We start from the raw sequence: 20,650 nt of genomic DNA, 5'->3' as shown, positions 1-20,650 counted from the left end.
TTTCACTGCTTGTTTTTAGTTCATTTGATTCACTTATGTTTTATCTATCGTTGTTAACTTCATTAAGTCAGTGGAGTAAGAAAAATGATCCAACATCTCTAATAGATACTTTAAAGGTAACCTGTAGAATTAATGTATTTTGGAAGTCTATTCAACCTTTAAAATACTGAAAATAGTAGAATAAAATGGAGTAATCCCAGATTAGTCAGCTGATGCTTTGAATATCATCAGATCTTCTTTTTCAGTTTTGGACAGTGGACTCTGAAGTCTCTGATACTTTGTATATTGGCTACTGACCTCTGTTTTTCCCCCTAAAGATTGTATTTATTTATTCATTTAACAGAGAGAGAGAGAGCGAGCACAAGCAAGGGGAACAGCAGGCAGAGGGAGAAGCAGGCTCCCAGCTGAGTGAGGAGCCCAATGCAGGGCTCGATCCCAGGACCCTGGGATCATGACCTGAGCCGAAGGCAGCCACTTAACCAACTGAGCCACCCAGGCATCTCCCTGACCTCTGTTTTTATTGCATTTTTTTTTCCATTTTCATTTCCTTGGTTTAATAGTAGTATTTCTGTTTTGTAGATGAGGAAATGGAGTCAACCTCCATTTCCTCATCTACAAAACAAATACTAGGGAAAAACAGAAATACCAGGGAAAGATGTTACACAAATTGCCTACAGTCCTAGAGCTCATAAACAATGGAATTAGAATTCAAACCAAGTCTGTCTGACTCCAAACTTATTACTGAGGAGTTGCATGCCTCCCCCCCCACCCCCAAATAAGCATTTAGAGTGTTCCCTCAGAGTTTATCTCAAATAACATTTAATCCTCACAATTGCCTGGAAGTTAAAACAACATGAGCCCTGATTTCAAAATTACCCCAGTTTTATTTCTGAGTGTGCCCTCGCTGTGTGAATGGAGCTGGTTCATTTTACCTCTTTTATTCTGTTTGTTATGTGAAATATGAGATCTATCCACTTTCCAGGTTGACTGATAGTAAAACGTGTACAATATGAGAACATATTCAATGGCAGGCACTCAGTAACTGCCTCTTTTTCATATCACCATATTAGGGATGATGAAATTGATGCTTAAGGAAGTAATTTGACCAAATTCCCTCAGATTTCCTGGGGGCAAGTCCATTTTGCTCTCCACTCTTCAAGCTATGCTTCTTTGAATCGCCTCTCTCTCGAACCACAGTCCCTACCTCACACCAGAGCCTGAATTGTAAATGCTGTCCGTGGCTCACAGTCCATCCATGGAAAGATTGTTTTTATATTTTCTTGAAGTCCTTGACTTCACCCAGTAAAACACAGTGAGGTAGGGATGGTTTTTTGGTAAAGGTTTATTTGCAATAACATTTATGATTTTTGTCATAGCTATTGTATACAACATCACAATTGATGCAAACCTGTACTCATCCAGAGTAACCTCCAGGGGTTTATTTAAAGAAAACAATGAAAGGTGCTTGCAGAAGAATATGCTGGTGAGTCAAGCACAGAGTTGCACTGAGTACACCATCCACATACAGGTGAGGCCTCCGTCCTCGAGCTCATCTTTTCCTCTGAATGACTAATGAACGGTCAACGTCTAAAAAGGAAGCTTAGGAGTTAGAAAATGCCCGTCCTTCTAATTAATGCTCTTCATGTCTAATTGCATGAGCAGGAAATCCTATTCTTGATGCTAGTACATGGTTCCTTCTACTAATATGTTACTGGCGTGAAATTTTATTTGGGATTGCAACCGAAAGGCTAAAAATAAGGTTCTTAAAGAAATCAAACATGGTGTTTACTTTAACATTTAACAGGTAAAACTTTTAGTAGACTGCAAATTTTATTCTATCATTTTCCTATCAGGGAAAATTTTTATTTTTAAGCTGCTGAAAAGGACAATTCCAATTGTGATTTCCACTATTGGTTTTAAATATAGGGAAGGATGAGGTAAAAATTATTTGCTCCAATCATATCCCATAGTTATGAGAGTTGGCATGAATTTTGAAAATCTCACAAGTAGGAAAAATGCGTCTCAGGATTTCCAACAGAAAACTGATTTTATCAATTACATGACTATTTCCCTCCAGAACCATGAAATGGTGTTTCAAAGTGTGATTTCCTCAGGAAACCTTTTTCAGAAGATTTTTAAAAGCTCATCTTTAAAAGAGCTGCTTAAGAACTTTCATAGAACATGGTTCTCAGAGTTCAAGATGTGTAAGAATACCAAGAGAACTTGTAAGATGCATGTTCTGGGTTTCCACCAGAAATTTGGGTTTGAAGGTCTAAGGTATATACAGATTGAAGGAGTACTCCCAGATATTTTTGATATAGATGAATGATACAGAGATCACATATCAAAAACTACTAAATATTACTCTGGAAATATTAACTCTGTTAATAGAGGAATTAAAATCAATTGCATTGTTTAATTTCTTGTTCATGTTAAAGGCGTCTTGTTTATGAAGGCCTGGACCTTTTTTTGTTAAGAAGCCAATTACACACATTCTTTAAAGGGCTAAAAGCCAGCTCTCATTCTCTCCTATTTTTGTGCTAAGTCATAGATCAAATGAAACCTGTAGTCCATTCTGGGGGAATGAAGTCAGCTGAGCTGTTGTTCACACATGTATCTTGTTCATGCTGATGTGTACTTTTGAAGTTTTTAAGATGATATGTGTGATTTGGGTCAGTGCAAGAGATTTTGCTTCAGTTAACACACCATACTGGATATCAATCCCAAGCCCATCCTGTGGGCTAATCTTACAGCCCCTGCCCCTTTATTCGGTTTTGTAGAGCAGAGTTAAGTTCTGACTAAGGAAGGGAGTTCTCTTGTCACTGCCTGATAGCCAGCCCTGAGCACCTTCCCATGTCAGGCATATGCCCTCCCAGAGACTTGGTCAGGATACCGAAGGACTCCTAAGTCTTGGCAGTAGGGACTGGAAAGACCATAGCCGACAACCCAAGAGCTGTGTATTGTTACGACTTCTACGTATTAAAACTGGGCATAGCCTCTAAATGTTTATAGATTATGTATGAATAACAAGATTACTGGTGAGCTTAACTAAGAATTGCTGCTTCAGATTTTTACTGAATCCAAGTCTCTAAGCGTTTTGGTAGTGGAGAGGCTAAGGGCAGAATTAAGACAGAAGAGAAGCAAGAGTCTGGAAAATCCAAAACAAGGATATTCTCCATCATAGAGAGAGGACTGTGTCCTTAATTGTGAACACACTGGTGGTTATATTCTTGTTTTGAAGCTGCCATGCCCTAGTAAACTGCCTCACTGTTTGTGTGTTTAGAAGCCCTCTGACGTTGTCAGCTCTTTGGATCTGTGTGTGAACATCAGTCTGGAGAACCCTGGCACCAGCCCCGCCCTTGAAGCCTACTCTGAGAAGGCCAAGGTCTTCAGTGTAAGTGCGGTTTGCCCTTCCTAGAATTCAGACTGGCTAAGAAAGCTTCATGGTTACTGCAGTCATGTTCGAAAGCCAGAGGACATAACTTTCCAAATACTTGTCTTCTACGTGAAATATTTTTATGTTCAAAGCTCATCAGCATGCAAGATCCCTGAAGGACAGGGACTTTTGTCTTCTTCGCTGCACTATTCTCAGCCCTTTGAGCAGTGCCTGGCCCACCATAGGTGTTCAATAAATACTTGTTGAAGAAATAAATAACCATAAAGTCAAACACCTTGTGTTCACCACCCACGTAAAAAAATGTCACCCGTACCTATGTTCTCTGTGTCCCTCTCGTCCTCCATCACATCCACGTCCATCTTGGCTCCCCCAAGCAAATCATCACCTAGAATTTGGTCTTTATTGTTGCTTTTCTTCCTATGTCGCTAAACATATACATATTCCTAAAATGTTGTTTGGCTTTTTATGGTTTTGAGCTTTATATAAATAGAATAATGCTACATGTACTCTTCCACAGTCTGGTTTTTAACTTGAGCAAATGTGTGCGATTGTTTTTCCTTTTCTGTAGATCCCTTTCTACAAGGACTGTGGGGATGATGGAGTTTGTATCTCGGATCTAGTTCTAGATGTCCAACAACTGTCAGCTGCTCAGTAAGTCAGTTTGAGTTCAGGGTAAAATGTAGAAATAAGACATTAGACGCTTTATTCAAATGAATGCTTATGGAGATTTTTTTCCTACACACACACACACAAAAAAAAAACCAATAACTAATAAAGACCTTTAAAATCTGAATTTCAATTTCTACCATCCATGAAGGAGTAAAACGGTAAGAAATCTGAAACCATTTGTATTTGGATGGTTCCTCTCCCTGCACTGTTTAAATTAAAATCAATGAAGGAGCAAATGTAATAGCCTTGACTTATTTGTCGTCTGAGTCATTTTACTATGAAGATGGCATATTAAACAACTTTCTTAGTCCTCCAAATCTAAAGAGTTTTATCTTCTTATTTTTAAAATGAGTGAAGTATTTGAACATCAGCCTTTTTAACCTTTTTTTTTCCTTTTTTCTTTTAACAGAGATCAACTCTTTATCGTCAGCAACCAAAACAGAAGGTTAACATTTTCAGTAACACTGAAAAACAAAAGGGAAAGTGCATACAACACTAGAATTGTTGTTGATTTTTCAGAAAACTTGTTTTTTGCTTCCTGGTCCATGCCGGTAGGTGATGACACTCCGGGCTCCCTACTCTTGTGTTTCCTGCCTGATACTAATACCCATCTAGCTCACACTCACATCCCCATGTCCCGTATGCTGTCTGAGGAAGCGCCTTACTCCTAAGTGTGATCAGTCCTAACTTTGGGGCTCCCAACTAGTTAAACCACACGTGAGCGTAGCCCGGCTCTGTATCTAGACCAGTTCTGCTTCACAGCTTGGTCAGTTTTTCCTCTGCCCTAAGACTTGGCCAGACACAACCATGACTCTTCTCCAGCCAGCTGTGGGATGAGGCTGCCGTGCTGCTGCACAGATGCTCTGAGCTGCACTTGCTCGGAGAAGTTAGAGTCCTATAGCCCAGGCCAAGCTTTGTAACCACAAGTCTTACTCCTGCCAAGATGCTGCATTCCAGCGAGGTCAGTTAATCATGTTGACTTGATCACTATACCAGGAACACACTTGGCCATGAGGGTCCTCTGGCCCCTCCGCTGCCACCAAGCAATGAAAGGGAGAGGAGCGACAAGCTGAGATTTCCCAAATTCACTACTTGATAAAAGGATTACAAATGGCTTCATCCAAGTTAAAGTCAGCACGAACTTAACAGATTTAGTGTTCTAAATCTATTCTGACTTTGATGTTTTACTTTCCTGTGCCAAATGGGAACTTCTTATTTTAAAGAGAAAAAAAAAATAAAAAGAACGAGGAAAGATCCTTTAAAGTATTTAAAATATAAGCACCAACGTATGATTTGTTTTCTTCTCTTGAAAGTACAAATTTCAATTATTATTGAGAGAAAGGTATGTATTAAAGTCAACATTTTAAAATACTGGATTAAAGTTATTTTTGCTTCTGAAATATAAGAACTATGATTTACTTCTGGAGGAAAATTCCAGTATTTGACCTCACTTTTGGCTTATTGGGTGTCCTGCTTAGCAGTAAAAATAGTATACTAGCTACCTGGACAATATGAGGTTTTGTTTGGTTTTGTTTTGTTTTTAAGATTTTTATTTATTTGACACACAGAGAGAAAAGTCACAAGTAGGCAGAGAGGCAGGCAGAGAGAGAGAAAGAAGCAGGCTCCCCGCTGAGCAAAGAACCCGATATGGGACTAGATCCCAGGACCCTGAGATCATGACCTGAGCCAAAGGCAGAGACTTAACCCACTGAGTCACCCAGGCGCCACCAATATGAGATTTTTAATATCAGGGACAATAAATTCATTGTGAACTAGCATTACTGCTAAAATGCCCATGTGGCTCATACATCTTTCAGCACATATGTGCACATGCAAACTACGTATTAATTGATCGTTGTTTCTTTGGTCTCCAGGTTGATGGGACAGAAGTAACATGCCAGATTGCTTCATCTCAGAAGACTGTTACCTGTGATGTTGGCTACCCAGCTTTAAAGAGGGAGCAGCAGGTACGACTTGCACTTCTTCCTCAAGTCCACACTAGTCCCTCCTTGGTACTAGTGTCACTCGCCACCATTCCGTCTTCGTTGTTGTTAGGTAACGTGATTTGACAGGTGTCACAAACTAACCAGCTGCATATTGCGAGGGAGTTATGAAAATATCTGAATGTTTCAAGTTATTAATAAAAGTGGGGTTTTCCCCATGCAGTTCATTTCAAAAGCACATAGAAGAGGAAGAGTTTTTTTTCCCCTGACTACATTGAACAACACTGATCAGCGTACTGTAGAGAGTCATAGCTATCCCATGTTAACCCCTGGTGAGCAGATTTTCACATCAGCACAGAGCTTTCAAATTCTGACAAGGAGATATGCCTGTGATGTGATGATCTTTACATGTGACTCAAAAGATAAGCCCTCTAATTCTGAAAGCGAGGCATGCTAAAACAGAAAGGTAGACGAACAGATAGTCTACAAGTTTGAAAACTCAAGGCATATATAATTCAGAATGAAATTGGGGGAAGTTTGCTTTTTGGGGGAACTTTCTTTCTAATTAGTCCCTGAGTACGAATCCTCCCAGATTAATGAGTTTTAATTTTGTGCATAGGTGACTTTCACTATTAACTTTGACTTCAATCTTCAAAACCTTCAGAATCAGGCATCTGTCAGTTTCCAAGCCTTAAGGTAAAACATAATGAAGTCATGAATTGATGATAGATGGGCTTTAATAATATTTCTCTTTAAGTAGTTTCCTAATGTTTGTTTCAATAGCGAAAGCCAAGAAGAAAGCAAAGCAGATAATTTGGTCAACTTCAAAATTCCTCTGCGGTATGATGCCGATATTCACATAACGAGGTAGGTTAAACGCTGAGTAGCCTCTGGCCACTGATATCACTCGGTGTATAACACATTTGGCTCATGACTAAGGAGGTTCATTCTTAACTGGAAATTTCGAAGTACATATGTCCCCCTTGTCAACTAAAATGGAAGTCCCGGATAGGTCAGTCCTTAGGAAAACTTTGAGTGAGTTTATGGACTGGGACCAACCAAAAAAAAGCCAGAGGGGCAGCCCCTCTGCCACGTGCTACAGGGAAAGACCTCTGTGGGCCCTCAGATGAGCTTCACACTTTCCCAAGGGGTCACAGAACTCTCTGGGCCCCGAGCAACTGCCACCACCCCCTTCTCCACACCTGCTTCCTATCATCCCTATGAGCTCACAAGCAGTAGCCTCATCCCTAAACACTGAGGCCCCACGCATATACTTTGCACATAGTAGGTCTACCACAAATAGGAAATCTAGGCATAGAAAATTAGTTTCTGGGTGGAAAATTCCTGACGTAATATATTAAGGGTTTCTTCCAACCAAGAGGAAACAAGGCATTTTCCAAAGGAGGTTGTCTATGAATCAGCGCTGTATTCCCCTTCTTGCCTGACCCGAGCAAGCAGAATGATGCTGGTTGGTACCAGCTACCTTGAATTGCTTGGAGGGACAGGTGTCTTGAGAAGTGGCGAACATGTGGAACACCAAAGCAGGAATAGGGTGACGTATCACCTTGCCTCCTACCAAGAAGGGAGCGGGTTCATGGGTGCTGACACACCGAACCACAGCTATGCAGGAACACAGGCTGAAGGTGACGCCCACCTCCCAGCGTGGGAACCAGGACTCTTCACCTGGGGAGGCACGAGGGCAGCTTCCTAGCATGCACCAGTGCACTGCACTGTATTGCCAAGGAGCCCAATAGTGTTTAGGGACAGTGGCTTTCTCTGACATGCCACATCGCCCCAACCCCTAAAAGCATGGAACACATAGATTGTGCAGTAGGTCACTGAGCAAAAGAAAAAGGAAAATGTGTCATTATGTCTAGAGCATGAGACACATGAGCAAAGATGAAAGAATGCTTCTATACTGAGTGAGCTGCAAACAGCAAAAGCAGAACAAAGTACAGCCCAAGTCTACCATCCCTGAAAAATTAATCAGCAACTGCAGATTCCAGAAGGATCCACAGTGCTAAAAGAATGGAAGACCAGGGCATCCAGAGAGATTCTTATTACATTACCTGATTTTTTTTTCTTTCTACCTACATTGATTCTTACCCTAAATGCCTTTTTTTTTTTTTTAAGATTTTATTTATCCATTTGACAGAGATCACGAGTAGGTAGAGAGGCAGGCAGAGAGAGAAGGGACGCAGGCTCCCTGCTGAGCAGAGATCCCAGGACCCCGAGATCATGACCTGAGCAGAGGCTTTAACCCATTGAGCCACCCAGGTGCCCCCTAAATGCTTTTTCTTAACACAGCCTTAATAGGATTCTACTCTCGCACCACAGCCAATTTTTCCACATGGTTTAACATGAAATAAATATAAGATTGAAGGGGGACTTCACTTTCAGTAACCTCTTAGCTCTGTAGTTTTTGTGATGGTAAACTGGACTTTAAGACCCTCGGATATTCTTTAAAATACACCAAAAAGTTTTTTAAAAAGTTGATATGGAGAATTATGATGTGTAAACACTAAAATGGCTCCTAATCTCACCACCCAGATAATTCCTTTTGATTTTTTTTTTTTTTAAAGAAACCAAAACTCTAAACACTACAGAAAAATAAATGAAAAGTGAAGTTATCCCTCCCACCCCCTCTGGCCATTGCATAGATGACTCCGCTATTTTTCAGAATACCTTCCAGATGCGAGATTTGTCTGTCTTCCAGGATATATGTGTGACACACACACACTACGTGCTCACATGAGTGCGTGCATGCGTGTGGACACACACACACACACACACACACACACACACACACACTCTTACCCGAATGGAATGACAAAATCCTTCTCCAACCTTTCTTTTTATATAATCTTAGAGAAGCTTTTATATCAGGACATACAGAACTAACTTATCCTATTCCTGACTAGATCATAATTTATGTAACCAGTTCACAACTAGTAAGATATTTAATAAGATATTGCAGATTTATTTTAACCATCGCAAGTACTATAAAAAAATTTTTTTTCTTGAAAACTTTTTGAAAAAGTCCTCTCCAGTCATGGAATGTATCCCTTAGCAACCACTTTGATAAATGTGTAGTTATAGTATGCAAACATTATGGGTGGAAATCATGATAGAATTATTTCTAAGCAGGAGCCCCCCCAAGCATAACTAACTGCTTATAAATAATTGATCATCCACACTTAAGTAACTTAAGGAAAACTTAAGTAACAAATGGAAAAAATGTCAGATCACTTTAAAATGCAAAATCAGAACATACTAATTTAGAAACTAACTCTTTTTAGGGGCTCACACAAAGGACTTCTAGAAGGTAAAGGGAATAAATCATGCAAATACAACCAGGCTTTCTGTTTCAAATTCTAGTCAGTATTCCCATTTTCCATGTAAGGCTGACAGATCATTGTTTCCTCTCTTCTACATAACCTTGACAAACGCTACATCTATTTGAGTCTCCTAGGGCATATTTTCCTTTTGAGCATTTGGAAAAGTTGTGTTTTTGGTTTTTTTTGTTGTTGTTGTTTTGTTTAGCATCAAAAAAAGATAGGAGTTCTATAAGAAGCCCAAAAAAGTATCTCAGAAAATGTCCTGTTCATGTTTTTTTTAAGATTTTATTTATTTATTTCACAGAGAGAGATCACAAGTAGGCAGAGAGGCAGGCAGAGAGAGGGGAGGAAGCAGGCCGAGCAGAGAGCCCGATGCGGGGCTCGATCCCAGGACCCTGAGATCATGACCTGAGCCGAAGGCAGAGGCTTAACCCACTGAGCCACCCAGGCGCCCCCTGTTCATTTTTTTTTAAGGAAATAGTTAGCATCCTAGAATTATGATACATTGTCCAGGGGGAAGAAAACTGCTTTTTAGACTCCTATGTCCGCTACCTTCTCCCCCCGCACCGCACACAGTCCCAATGAATTTGGAACTCCCAATAAAGTTATCCCGGTTGGAACCCAGCCTTAGACCCAGAAATGAGTGAGGAGGAAAGGGAAGGGTATCCAGTTATGCTCCAGTCTGAGTGTCCTGTGGGGGTTCCTCTAACCTGGTCCCCACTTCACTTGCAAACCTTACTTGACAACCCCCAACCCCTGCCCAAGGAGAGAGATCAGGTCATCTGATAACTCTAAGTTTAGTCTGATAAAACCTCCGGGTCAGCCTTCATAAACATGGTCTCTACATTGGTCATGGAAACAGACTGACCAACCTCAATTCAGACCCAAAGCATTAGAGTTGGTTTGGAACTAGAGGAGGATAGGGAGGAGGAATAACAAGGTAAATGTATGCCCTATTTTACAGTCATCCAGTACGAAATATTGCAGGAGCTAAAACCCAATACCCTATCATTGCATTTCAGCCACCCAGGCGGAAAATCCTCGGGTTTGTCAATCCATCCAATAAACCAGGACTAAGTGTGCACTGCATTAGCACACCAGTCAGTGCAATAGCAATCTTGAGTTCTAGCAGTTCTAAAGTAATACGTTTGTACTTCTTTTAGAAACCATACAACTGGTAGACACAGAACACAAAGAATCTTATGGAGAGATCATGAAGGGATAGGTTTTTAAAGGAATTTGTTTTAGCCTTGGAAACATAGCCTATAAGTAGCATTTGTTTTCATTATGTCTTGATACCTAAATATAAACCTTTACTTGTAATATAAGCTAGAAGATATTTAAATAAAAGAGGTATTAAGGTGAGAGAACAAAAACAAAACTAAAAAATTTGACTTTTACAAACATTATTCAACAGATCCACCAACATCAATTTTTATGAAGTCTCCTCAGATGGGAATGTTCCTTCCGTCGTGCACAGTTTTGAAGATATTGGTCCAAAATTCATCTTCTCCATTAAGGTGGGTAAGCTTGTCCTAAGAATACTAAATCAGGAGGAAGGGAAGGGGGGGAAGTGAGACCAGGAAGAGAAGTAAAAAGTGGAAATATACCAGTGGTTCTCAAACTTGAGCATGCGTTAGAATCACCTGGAGAAAAGTTAAGACACATGTCGAGTTTCTAACAAGTCCCCAGGTGTTGCTGCTGCTGCTGATTCCACTGCTGTACTTTGAGAACTTTGAGAACTAGGACTGAATAAGTAAACAGCTGGGCTTTGTGCATAGCTATGTGTTCTGGGTAAAAAATAGATATATTTTGAAAGCAAATGTTCAGTATTAATTAAGTATTAATATAATGGCATTACTATGGGCAAAAGTCTCTGGAATATAATTAAAATGCCAGTTTATTCTTGGAGACCACTTCTATTTGAGAAGTTAACCCTTTACATACAAATATCTTCAGTCAGTTTACATTGGCATTTATAAGCAATTATAATCTAAAGGTTGTTACCAATTATATAAAGAGAAATTTGTGGTAAATTGCAATTTTATAATAAATTATAGAAAATTTGAAAAGTAAAAAAAATCCATCCACTACCTTAAATGAATACCATTTTATTTTTTTACATTTCCTACTAGTCAGTTACATGGTTATAACCCTGTGATTTGGTAATTAAAAAAAAAAAAAAAGAAATCTTTTAAAAGTCCTGATCTGTGATCCAAATACTGGGATTTATAACATGTGACTAGTATTTGGCAATTATTTAACAGGATATTTAATCAATTTTTAGTGACAATAAAGTAACATTATTCATAGGGTGTAATAAGTATCAGCACTTTGTATCAAATACGTTATGTATATTGACCCATTTAATTTTATAAGATTGGTAGGATTATTATTCCTATGGTTATTTTAAGATTTTTATTTTTGAGTAATTTCTATACCCAGTGTGGAACTCAAACGCACAACCCCAAGATCCAGAGTTGCTTGCTGTCCTGAGCCAGCCAGGTACCCCCCAGGGTTGTTATTTAAAATGTTTAATAGGGTTTAAGGAGGGCATGTATTGGAGCACTGAGTGTTATATGCAAACAATAAATCATGGAACACTGCATCAAAAACTAATGACAGGGCGCCTAGGTGGCTCAGTTGGTTAAGAAACTGCCTTCGGCTCAGTCATGATCCTGGAGTCCTGGGATCGAGTCCAGCATCGGGCTCCCTGCTCAGCAGGAAGTCTGCTTCTCCCTCTGACCCTCCCCCATCTCATGTTGTCTCTCTCATTCTCTCTCTTCCAAATTTAAAAAAAAAAATCTTTAAAAACAAACAAAAAATAATGATGCACTGTATGGTGGTCAACATAACATAAAAATTTTTTATACAAAATGTTTAATAGGGACACCTGGGTGGCTCAGTAGGTGAAGCATCTGCCTTCAGCTCAGGTCATGATCCCAGCGTCCTGGGACCGAGTTCCACAGCGGCTCCCTGCCCAGGGGGAAGCCTGCTTCTCCCTCTGCTGCCGCTCCTCACTCGTGCTCTTGAGCACACTCTCTATCTCTGACAAATAAAATCTTAAAAAGTATTTAACAACCTGTAGGACATGAGAACTGGCCTAGTAGAACAGACTTCCCACCAATAAGAACAAATCCTGTATCTGCACATACCCATTAAGTTGCTTATTCTTTTTTATTTTATGAATGAGGAAAACTGAGGCAAACAGACATCCGGTGTCTTGCCCAATCCACGCTGCTCATCAGGGCCAGAGTGAGACTTCAGCCCTGGGAGCCCAACGTGACAGGGAATGTTTTTAACCAATTCCAAAGTCTCGAATTACTTAGCAGTTCACACTGGAGGGGCTGAGATTCTCCATGAAGAAGTGAGAGACAGACACCCGAGCATGACTCTGAAGTAACAAGGTTTACTTCCCAATGGACTCAGTGGTACCACTTAATAGTTGCCCTCCGCCCACGCAGAGGTCACTGATCGTTTTCTCCGCAGCATGTGTGTGATGTAGCAAAACCAGATGCTTTCTTCACTCTGTGCAGGTGACGACGGGGAGTGTTCCCGTGAGCATGGCATCTGTAACCATCCACATCCCTCAGGACACCAAAGGACAGAACCCGCTGATGTACCTGACTGGGGTGCACACAGATCAGGTAAAGGCAACGGAATTGCTTATAAAAGCGTGAATTTTAGATACGGAAATACCCCCTGAGATTAGGGTGATCATGCCTGATGTATGGATGGAAACCGAGAAGATAAATTCTATGCATCCTGAGTGCCAATTAACTAGCAAGTTAATTGCATGGAATTTCTCTTCTCAGTTTCTTATTAGAAGCAGGTTATTGTTATAAGGAAACAGTTACAGATGGCAGAAAATATTCCCAAAGCTCTGTTTTGGCCAGGTGAAGATCTGACGTTGTCAGCGTCCTATCTGTAAGAAGTTGGTTGCCTGCCACTGTGGGAGACTAGCTGGTCTTTAAGATGCCAGCCTGGACTTTCACCTGGTGGGGATCAACCCTGGCTTCTCATTTTTATCGGCTGGGTTTCCTGCCCAACCTCAGGTCCACCCCCAGCCAATTAAATCGGAATCTTCAGGGCTAAGGCTCTAGCACCAAAGATTCCTTAAAGGCCCCACTCCCTGGTAGTTCTCACACACAGCCCAGGCTGAGCAGCACTGTGGAGCCAATCCCCTGGCCATCGGCTCGGCCTTAGTCTGGCACTCAGAGCTAGCTCTCCAGAGGTGTTCTTCCTGTGGTGCGCACGGGTGACGACAGGAAATCAAAGTCTTAAAATGGTCCACAGAGAACCCTGGATTCAGTCCGTCTGTCTACTATTATCGCAAATGGTCTTATTACCTATCACACATACCGTGTGAGAACCAGCGCCGCCCATCGAGTCGCATTAGGAGGATGTGAAGACTTCCAGGTTTCCGTGAATGATTACAGGAAGTGTGGCAGGGCTGGTGATGAGAGAGAAGCCCACAGTCCCTCCCTGGCCGCAACATGTGACCACGGGTTTTCCTAACATGTCAAAAGGAACATCAGAAATGATTTTGCTTCCTCATACTGATTTGAGGTCCTTCCTTATAGGCTGGTGACATCAGCTGTAATGCCGAAATAAATCCACTGAAAATAGGACACACATCTCCTTCTGTGTCTTTCAAGAATGAAAATTTCCGGCACATAAAAGAACTGGTGAGGACAGGTTAATGGGGGGACTATTTCTTTGGGTGATTCACTGTTGGTTCTAACTGGAAATCAATACACTTCTTTTCTCCTATCACGCCATGTTACAGAATTTTCTCATTTTGGCTTTAATGGTCTGTACGAATCAAGATTTAGAAAATACACTCTCAAATCTAGATTACTGGGATTATTCCTTAGGCCGGTAATATAAAATTTCATGAAATCAAGAGAGTTCTGTGTGAAACTATGGTAGCAGGCATTCTGGAAGCATTGTGAGGGGCTATGAGGGAACTGCACACGTGCTTGGAAGGTGAAGTTCCTTTCGTCTCCCTTCCACATGATCACCGGGGTTATTTCGCCACCAGAATGCCTCTCTGGCCATCCTTCTCAGTTTTCCAATATTTTACTATCTCCCGCTCCAGAGCGATGTGCCTTTCCTTGAGAAAGAGGCTAGTCTAGCATCTGGTATGGTGCTTGGCACGTATTAAGAACTCCAATAGTAAACCTTTAGCAAACAGCAAACTTAAGCAAACTGTAGTTCTCCTCTAAGAATGACATCGAAACTCTGGTTTTCACTTATTTAAATTGCTTTATTTTATGACAGAGGTGGGTAGGGATATGGGAAAATAGAATGCAATCGTTTTTTTATAGTGTAATTACGGTGTAAATAGGGCTTAAATCTAAACAGTAGTATGTAAAAACGCCCAGGAGAAACTCATGTCAGGGTATGCCAAAATATACTTCTGAGCATTTTCCTTATCTTTATGAAAATGTTTTGATTTTGTAAAGATGGCAGCTGCTCACTGTGAACAACATAAAACACAAAACAACAAAGAAACTAAAGTCCTCTAAGAAATCTAATCGCCGACCACTCAGTATTCAATGAACATCAACCTCTATACCTCTAAGTATTAATCCACTTCTAGATAAACCTATCCTGTTACATAAATGAACCCTGCTACCTTTTTTTAAAAAATATGTCAATATATATGTTTATAAAAAAATTAAAAATTAAAAAAAATATGTCAATATAGCATTGACTTTTTTAATAGACTTAATTTTTTAGAGCAGATTTAGATTCACAGCACAACTGAGTGGAACGTACAGAAATTTCCCAACTACCTTTTGCCCCCCCATGTGGACAGCCTCCCGCTCTCCAAATCACCTCCCACATCAGAGTGGTCCAGCTGATGAACCTACGCTGTTGCATCATAATCACCCCAAGCCCATAGTTTACATTAGCGTCCACTCTCGGAGGTCAGACATTCTATGGGTTTTCTCAAGTGTATAACGTGTATCCACAATTAGAGTATAATACAGAATTGTTTCACTGCCTTAAAACTCTGCACTCCATCTATTCATCCTTCCCTCCTCCCTAACCCTTAGCAACCATAATTATTTACCGTCAACTTCTTTTTTCATCTAAAAAATACATCTTTATCAATTATGTTTAATGACTAAATTGCACTGCGTTTTGTGCATGTACATTGAGTAATTTACCTAACTAGTACCTTACGGATAAACACAAATAATTTCATGGGGGGCTGGGGTGCTTTTACTCTCAGAAATAGTAATGCCACAAGTAGGCTTGACGTACTCTTGTCCACACATTTCTGGTAACAGCCATACAGACGGAAAATGGCTGGGCCAAAGAGTGTGCCCTTTTTACCTTTAGAGCCTAGGGTCACAACTTCCTGAAGAAGGGTTAGAAGGTTCAGGAGACTGTTTTCCTAGATCCTTCTCAGCACTTAAGTTTTATCTATCGCCGTAAAATTTTAGCATTTACTTTGTTAAGCCCATACTAACTCTTTCCTTTCACCTTTGACTCTACCCTGAAAGAACTGCAGAACGGCTTCGTGCAGTAATGTTACCTGCTGGCTGAAAGACCTTCAGGTCAAAGGAGAGTACTTCCTCAACGTATCGACCAGAATCTGGAACGGGACTTTTGCAGCAGTAAGTATAAGCTTTATGTGTTGGGCTTATCAATAGCAAGGATACATAAAGTTTCATTCTCAGTCAGTTCATACCCTTTGACAAAAGCAGTATTCTGGCTGATATCAGCAATGCCCAGATGACTCAGAGCAATTTTACTCTGGAAGGCAAGAGGCTTCTGCTCCCTTTCCAAAGCTTGCCCAACCTGGTTGTGCCTCGGCATCACCTGGGGTGCTTGTAAAGCATCAGCTTCATAGACTCCATGCCACCCTACTACATCAGAATGTCTGAGATGTCGTCAGGATCCCCTGTGCTGTCCTGGGGCACAGTGGGCCATCTAGTTTGTCTTCGTCCTCGTGCCCTTGACATTTCTGCCTTCCTAGTCACTTCTAACACGCGCAAATTAAAATACTCCTGTCTGTCTCCTTCCTTGAGCTTGCGGCTGACTGGTCTCAGCCCACCACGTAGATGAATCTTGCCATGGGAACTCTCTCCTCTCCGGTCTTACCCTTTGTCTGGTGAAGGTCCAGTGTACATACATCTTTTTTTAAGTCCTTGCCATCTCATGAAAAGTTTGAAGAAAGTGTCAAAACAATGTCAGTGTTTTTTCCATTTGGCAGGTGTGACTCTGCAGGAGTAATATCTGCCTTTAGCTGAGATTTTAGTAGCCAGAATCTCAGTCTGGCAAGAAAAATAGGATAGACAGGGCTCCTTAAAGCTGACTGCGTAAGTAGCTAGCTATTCATTTTCTCAACACTGGCTCTGATCAAGGCAGCAAAAAAAAAAAAAAAAAAAAAAAAAAAAAAAAAAAAGTCTGAAACCTCCAGGGGTCCTCTTAGTTCTTGTGGATTTTTTTAAATAATGAATCTTCAAGGTGTTTCCTAACCATACTCTAGTCCCTATTTTCTAACCATTTCATGAGCTCTCCAACAACCCCATTCTCCCTGCTATGGGATTTTAGGATTAGAGAACTAAGTTCCCTTCAAACTTGTCCCTGGAACCAAAATATGAGCAATATTCTTGGATAAAGACCTAATAGAGAGAGGAACAGTGAAAGGCAGGGAGAGGAACAGAGAAGTGGGAGAGTGTAGCAGAGAGGAACTGGGTTTTCCTCTTGCTTGCTTTTATTTTGCTGTTGGGTATACTCGCTTGCAAGCCTTTCGGACCCCTCTAAACCCCGTTAGATGGGAAGCATGCGGCGAGTTATACCACTGTCCCAGCTGATGTAGTTTGGTGCCAGACTTCACCAACTGGTTCTTGTCTCCTTGGATTTGAGGAACAAATGTTTTCCTAGCAACCTCTGCCAGCTGGGAAGGAAAACTGACTGTTGCAAATCAAAATGCAATCATGCTGGCTCTGTAAAAAGCATTTGGGTTTTCTTGAGTTTAAAACTACACTATTTTAACTGTACGACTTTTAAAAGTACCTTCCCAAAAGTTGTCAGGAGCAAATTTTCTTTTCTAGGAGCAAATTCCTGAAGAAGCGTATTTATGCTTTTTCAGTGGTTATGGATGAGCTGAAAAACCCCCATGAGAGTCCCTCTCGAGTCCCACACATCTTCCTCCTCCACGAAAGGTCAAATGTTTATTCCCACCTTGTTTTCAGCTATTTCAACAGTCAAATGGATGTTCTTAGGCCACCCAGGAGATCCTGTCTGAAATACAAATCTCATTTCCTGTATGAGAGTCCATTAGCATAGTGCCTTCCACCCGGCAAGTGAACATTTCCATAATTTTGTCATAAAGCGATTGCTCAGGCCTCCACATGAACAGCATGGTCGGCCGCTGTTTGGAAGGCAAAGCTTCGAGAGTTCGAGCAGGTGTGTTCCTCCACTCTCCCAGGTCCGCGTGGGGTCACTACCACTGTTCACCCTGCAGGATACCGTGTGCACAGCTGTGCGAACGGGCAGGCTTGAGAGGGCAGATAGATCCGTGTTGTGCAGAAATTCTTTTTAGTCTACTGGGACTGTGACACTAGCATCACTCAACGTCTACTTTTCTTTTGAAAGGAAACCATTATCAATACTGTGAATGTTTCCCCAACAATATGTGCTTAAGACACAAGGGTTCAGGCTTAACTTCTGATGCAATCTTCCATCTTGAGAAAATTAAAACTAATCACACTGAGCAGGGGGAAAGGAAATAAATTGCTCACTTTTTGGATATGCCTTCTCTTTCTGCCTCCCAGATACCATTTAGCAGATTACCTCATGGAGTATGTTGAAACATGTGCCTTAGTAACCAGAAAAACTGAATCCTAGTAGCCAGAGCATAGGAAGGCAGTTCTCAAACCCGGCCATTGTATGCTATTTCAAAGTAAACATCTGTCCCAACATTTGCATTACAGAAAAAAACAAAATACACATCAATAATGTATCCACTGAAAAATCCCTTTTCTGTAACTAGATCCAGGAATACATGTAAAGCTATTTCATATTACATGGTTACCAGTAACAGTATAAAATGTGTCCTTCCTATATGCTGGCCCCAAATCCAGTATTTTATAGAAACACTTAGAGCAGGAAACCTGAAATTATTACTCATTATGTAGCTTGACAGAAGGTGCAGGGTGTCATGCATGGTCAAGTGTACTTTTACTGTTTTTAATCTAAGCTTCCATTATTTGACTTACTCAGGGAAATATATAAGACCTCAAGCCCGCCATTTTCCCTCATAATGCAAACTTCACAAAGTTTTTAAAAATCTGAACCATGATCTTTTCCAATTAAAAACTTCATTTCTAAATCCTGTTTTTCAGCCATTTTCAAGTTAGAACCACCTGGAGAGTGATTTTTATCTGCTGATGCCTTAACTTCACCCACCCAAGATTTGGTTTAATCTGCTATTAATGGCCCCCAAATCCACATGTTTTCAGTTCCCCAGCTGCTTCCCATGTGCGGTCCCACATATCACCGATTTAGGAACACAAAGATTCTTGGGGCTTCTTCATAGGTGCCTTTTGCTCTTGTCATTTTCCGAAGGGAAATAAATAATAAACATGCCAAAGTTTCGTGTGTTAACTTCTGTGAGGATAAAATCTATTTGTATGTTCCAGTCAACTTTCCAGACGGTACAGCTGACAGCATCTGCAGAAATTGACACCTATAACCCTCAGATATACGTGATCGAAGAAAATACAGTCACGGTAAGCACATCCTGTCACCCCAGCAGGACTAGTCTCTGACAGGCATTTATTTCTGGAAACTTTAAGAGTAGTGGTTCTTCTCACCTATGCATCTGTAGGAGTTTCTTAGTGAAACTCTAAAAACCTGAGGTTTATTACATTAGGCTTAGTTGGCAAAGTTGTTTGCTACTCAAAAGTTCAGTGATGTATTTGCCCTCCACACTCCCCACCCGCCCCCTGCCCCCCCCCTTCCCGGTGAAGCTGGATCAGAAGGGACAGTCCACTGCAAGGCACAACAAAGGGGGTTCCTACTGTTTGTGGCTCCCTAATCCAGGCTTCAACCAGCCTGCTAGCTCTTCCTCTCTCTTCTTGCTCTCATGGCACAGTCTACATCTTAGGCCAGGACATTCAAGTCATGCTTATTTGAATCACATTTTATTGTTTAAATAGAAGTGCTTAAGTATGCCTAATAAATAAAGCATTTATTAGAGGGTTTGGGGATTTTTTTTTTTTTTTTAAGTATTCCTTATAGCTAGACACTGGCACTGTGTGAAGTGTCCATTCATTAGTTCTTATAGTCTAGAAAACTATAAATGTTCCCCTTGATTAAAAAAAGAAAAAGAAAAAAAGTCTTGCAAAGAAATGTACTTTCAGAGAAAACAAAGGCTCACTGTTACAAGGGCTGGCACAGGACAACTTTCCTTTGCACTGAAACTCTGGTTGGAATAGGCCGTATTTAGATACAGTGGGATTTCCAAGCTCAGCTAATCTGCTGGCAGAGCCCTGAGCATTTTCCTCCCAATGCTTTTGTTAACAGTTGGAAGCCCCAGTTTAAGACTCTGCCCCAAGACCAGCCTGGTAGCTGGCCTCAGTCCACTGTTGTAGCCATTAAAAAGCCAATGGCCTCTGAACTCTGGACCTCTCTCAATCCTTGAGAGTAGGACTCTCAGCACTGGTGTCCCACCCCAGTCCCAGGGGAAAGGATTCCAAGAGAAAGGATCCTGTTCAGCTCCTGGCATACCACCCTGAGGAAAGGGCCGCACCCTCTCTTCAGAGGCTAGGGCATGGAAAAATTAGAAATGGAGACAAAGGAAATGTGGACTTCAAATTCGAAGTACTATGAACTTAGCAGTACTATAGATATTTTAAAAGTTCATTTTAGAAAAATGTAGTGTTCAGACTCTCTGAACATCTGCTGAGGTCTTTATTTTTTTTTAGAAAATACTATTAATTTCAATTTTTAGTTAACTTATCTAACAATTAAAATAAACACTTTGGATCTTTTCTTGGTTTTCTCTTATCAATACTGATAAATACCAAAGGCCAACTATCACTTGTCTATGAAAATATATTTTGAATCCAAATAATCTGGGTAATTTTTTGAATAATACTTGGAATCCAGATAATAAACTGGCATATGCCTATAGATGGATGAGTGATTCTTAGATTTATTTGAATCCCAGTCCATTTAAAAATCTGAAACAAAAATTTTTATACTTGTGGATCCCTTTGAATCCATGGACCCCACCCTGGGAAATTCTGGAATGGACAGTAAAGGTATGACTGCCA

At 40.8% G+C, this 20,650-nt stretch overlaps 1 protein-coding gene across 2 annotated transcripts in view; it reads left to right on the top strand.

Annotated features, from left to right (window-relative positions):
• Nucleotides 1-20,650, top strand: part of ITGA2 (integrin subunit alpha 2) — a 107,889-nt gene that overhangs the window by 84,421 nt on the left and 2,818 nt on the right. For both annotated transcript variants that reach the window (XM_032337426.1, XM_032337427.1), the window contains 12 exons: nt 1,377-1,528; nt 3,284-3,394; nt 3,966-4,048; nt 4,476-4,617; nt 5,941-6,033; nt 6,629-6,705; nt 6,793-6,876; nt 10,765-10,867; nt 12,884-12,994; nt 13,931-14,035; nt 15,866-15,979; nt 19,013-19,102. In XM_032337426.1, the coding sequence (XP_032193317.1) occupies nt 1,377-1,528; nt 3,284-3,394; nt 3,966-4,048; nt 4,476-4,617; nt 5,941-6,033; nt 6,629-6,705; nt 6,793-6,876; nt 10,765-10,867; nt 12,884-12,994; nt 13,931-14,035; nt 15,866-15,979; nt 19,013-19,102 (1,265 nt within the window). The remainder of the gene's footprint in view (nt 1-1,376; nt 1,529-3,283; nt 3,395-3,965; nt 4,049-4,475; nt 4,618-5,940; nt 6,034-6,628; nt 6,706-6,792; nt 6,877-10,764; nt 10,868-12,883; nt 12,995-13,930; nt 14,036-15,865; nt 15,980-19,012; nt 19,103-20,650) is intronic.

This window comes from Mustela erminea, chromosome 3 (assembly GCF_009829155.1).
Source record: "Mustela erminea isolate mMusErm1 chromosome 3, mMusErm1.Pri, whole genome shotgun sequence".
Classification (NCBI taxonomy): domain Eukaryota; kingdom Metazoa; phylum Chordata; class Mammalia; order Carnivora; family Mustelidae; genus Mustela; species Mustela erminea.
This window is presented reverse-complemented; position numbering and strand designations above follow the sequence as displayed.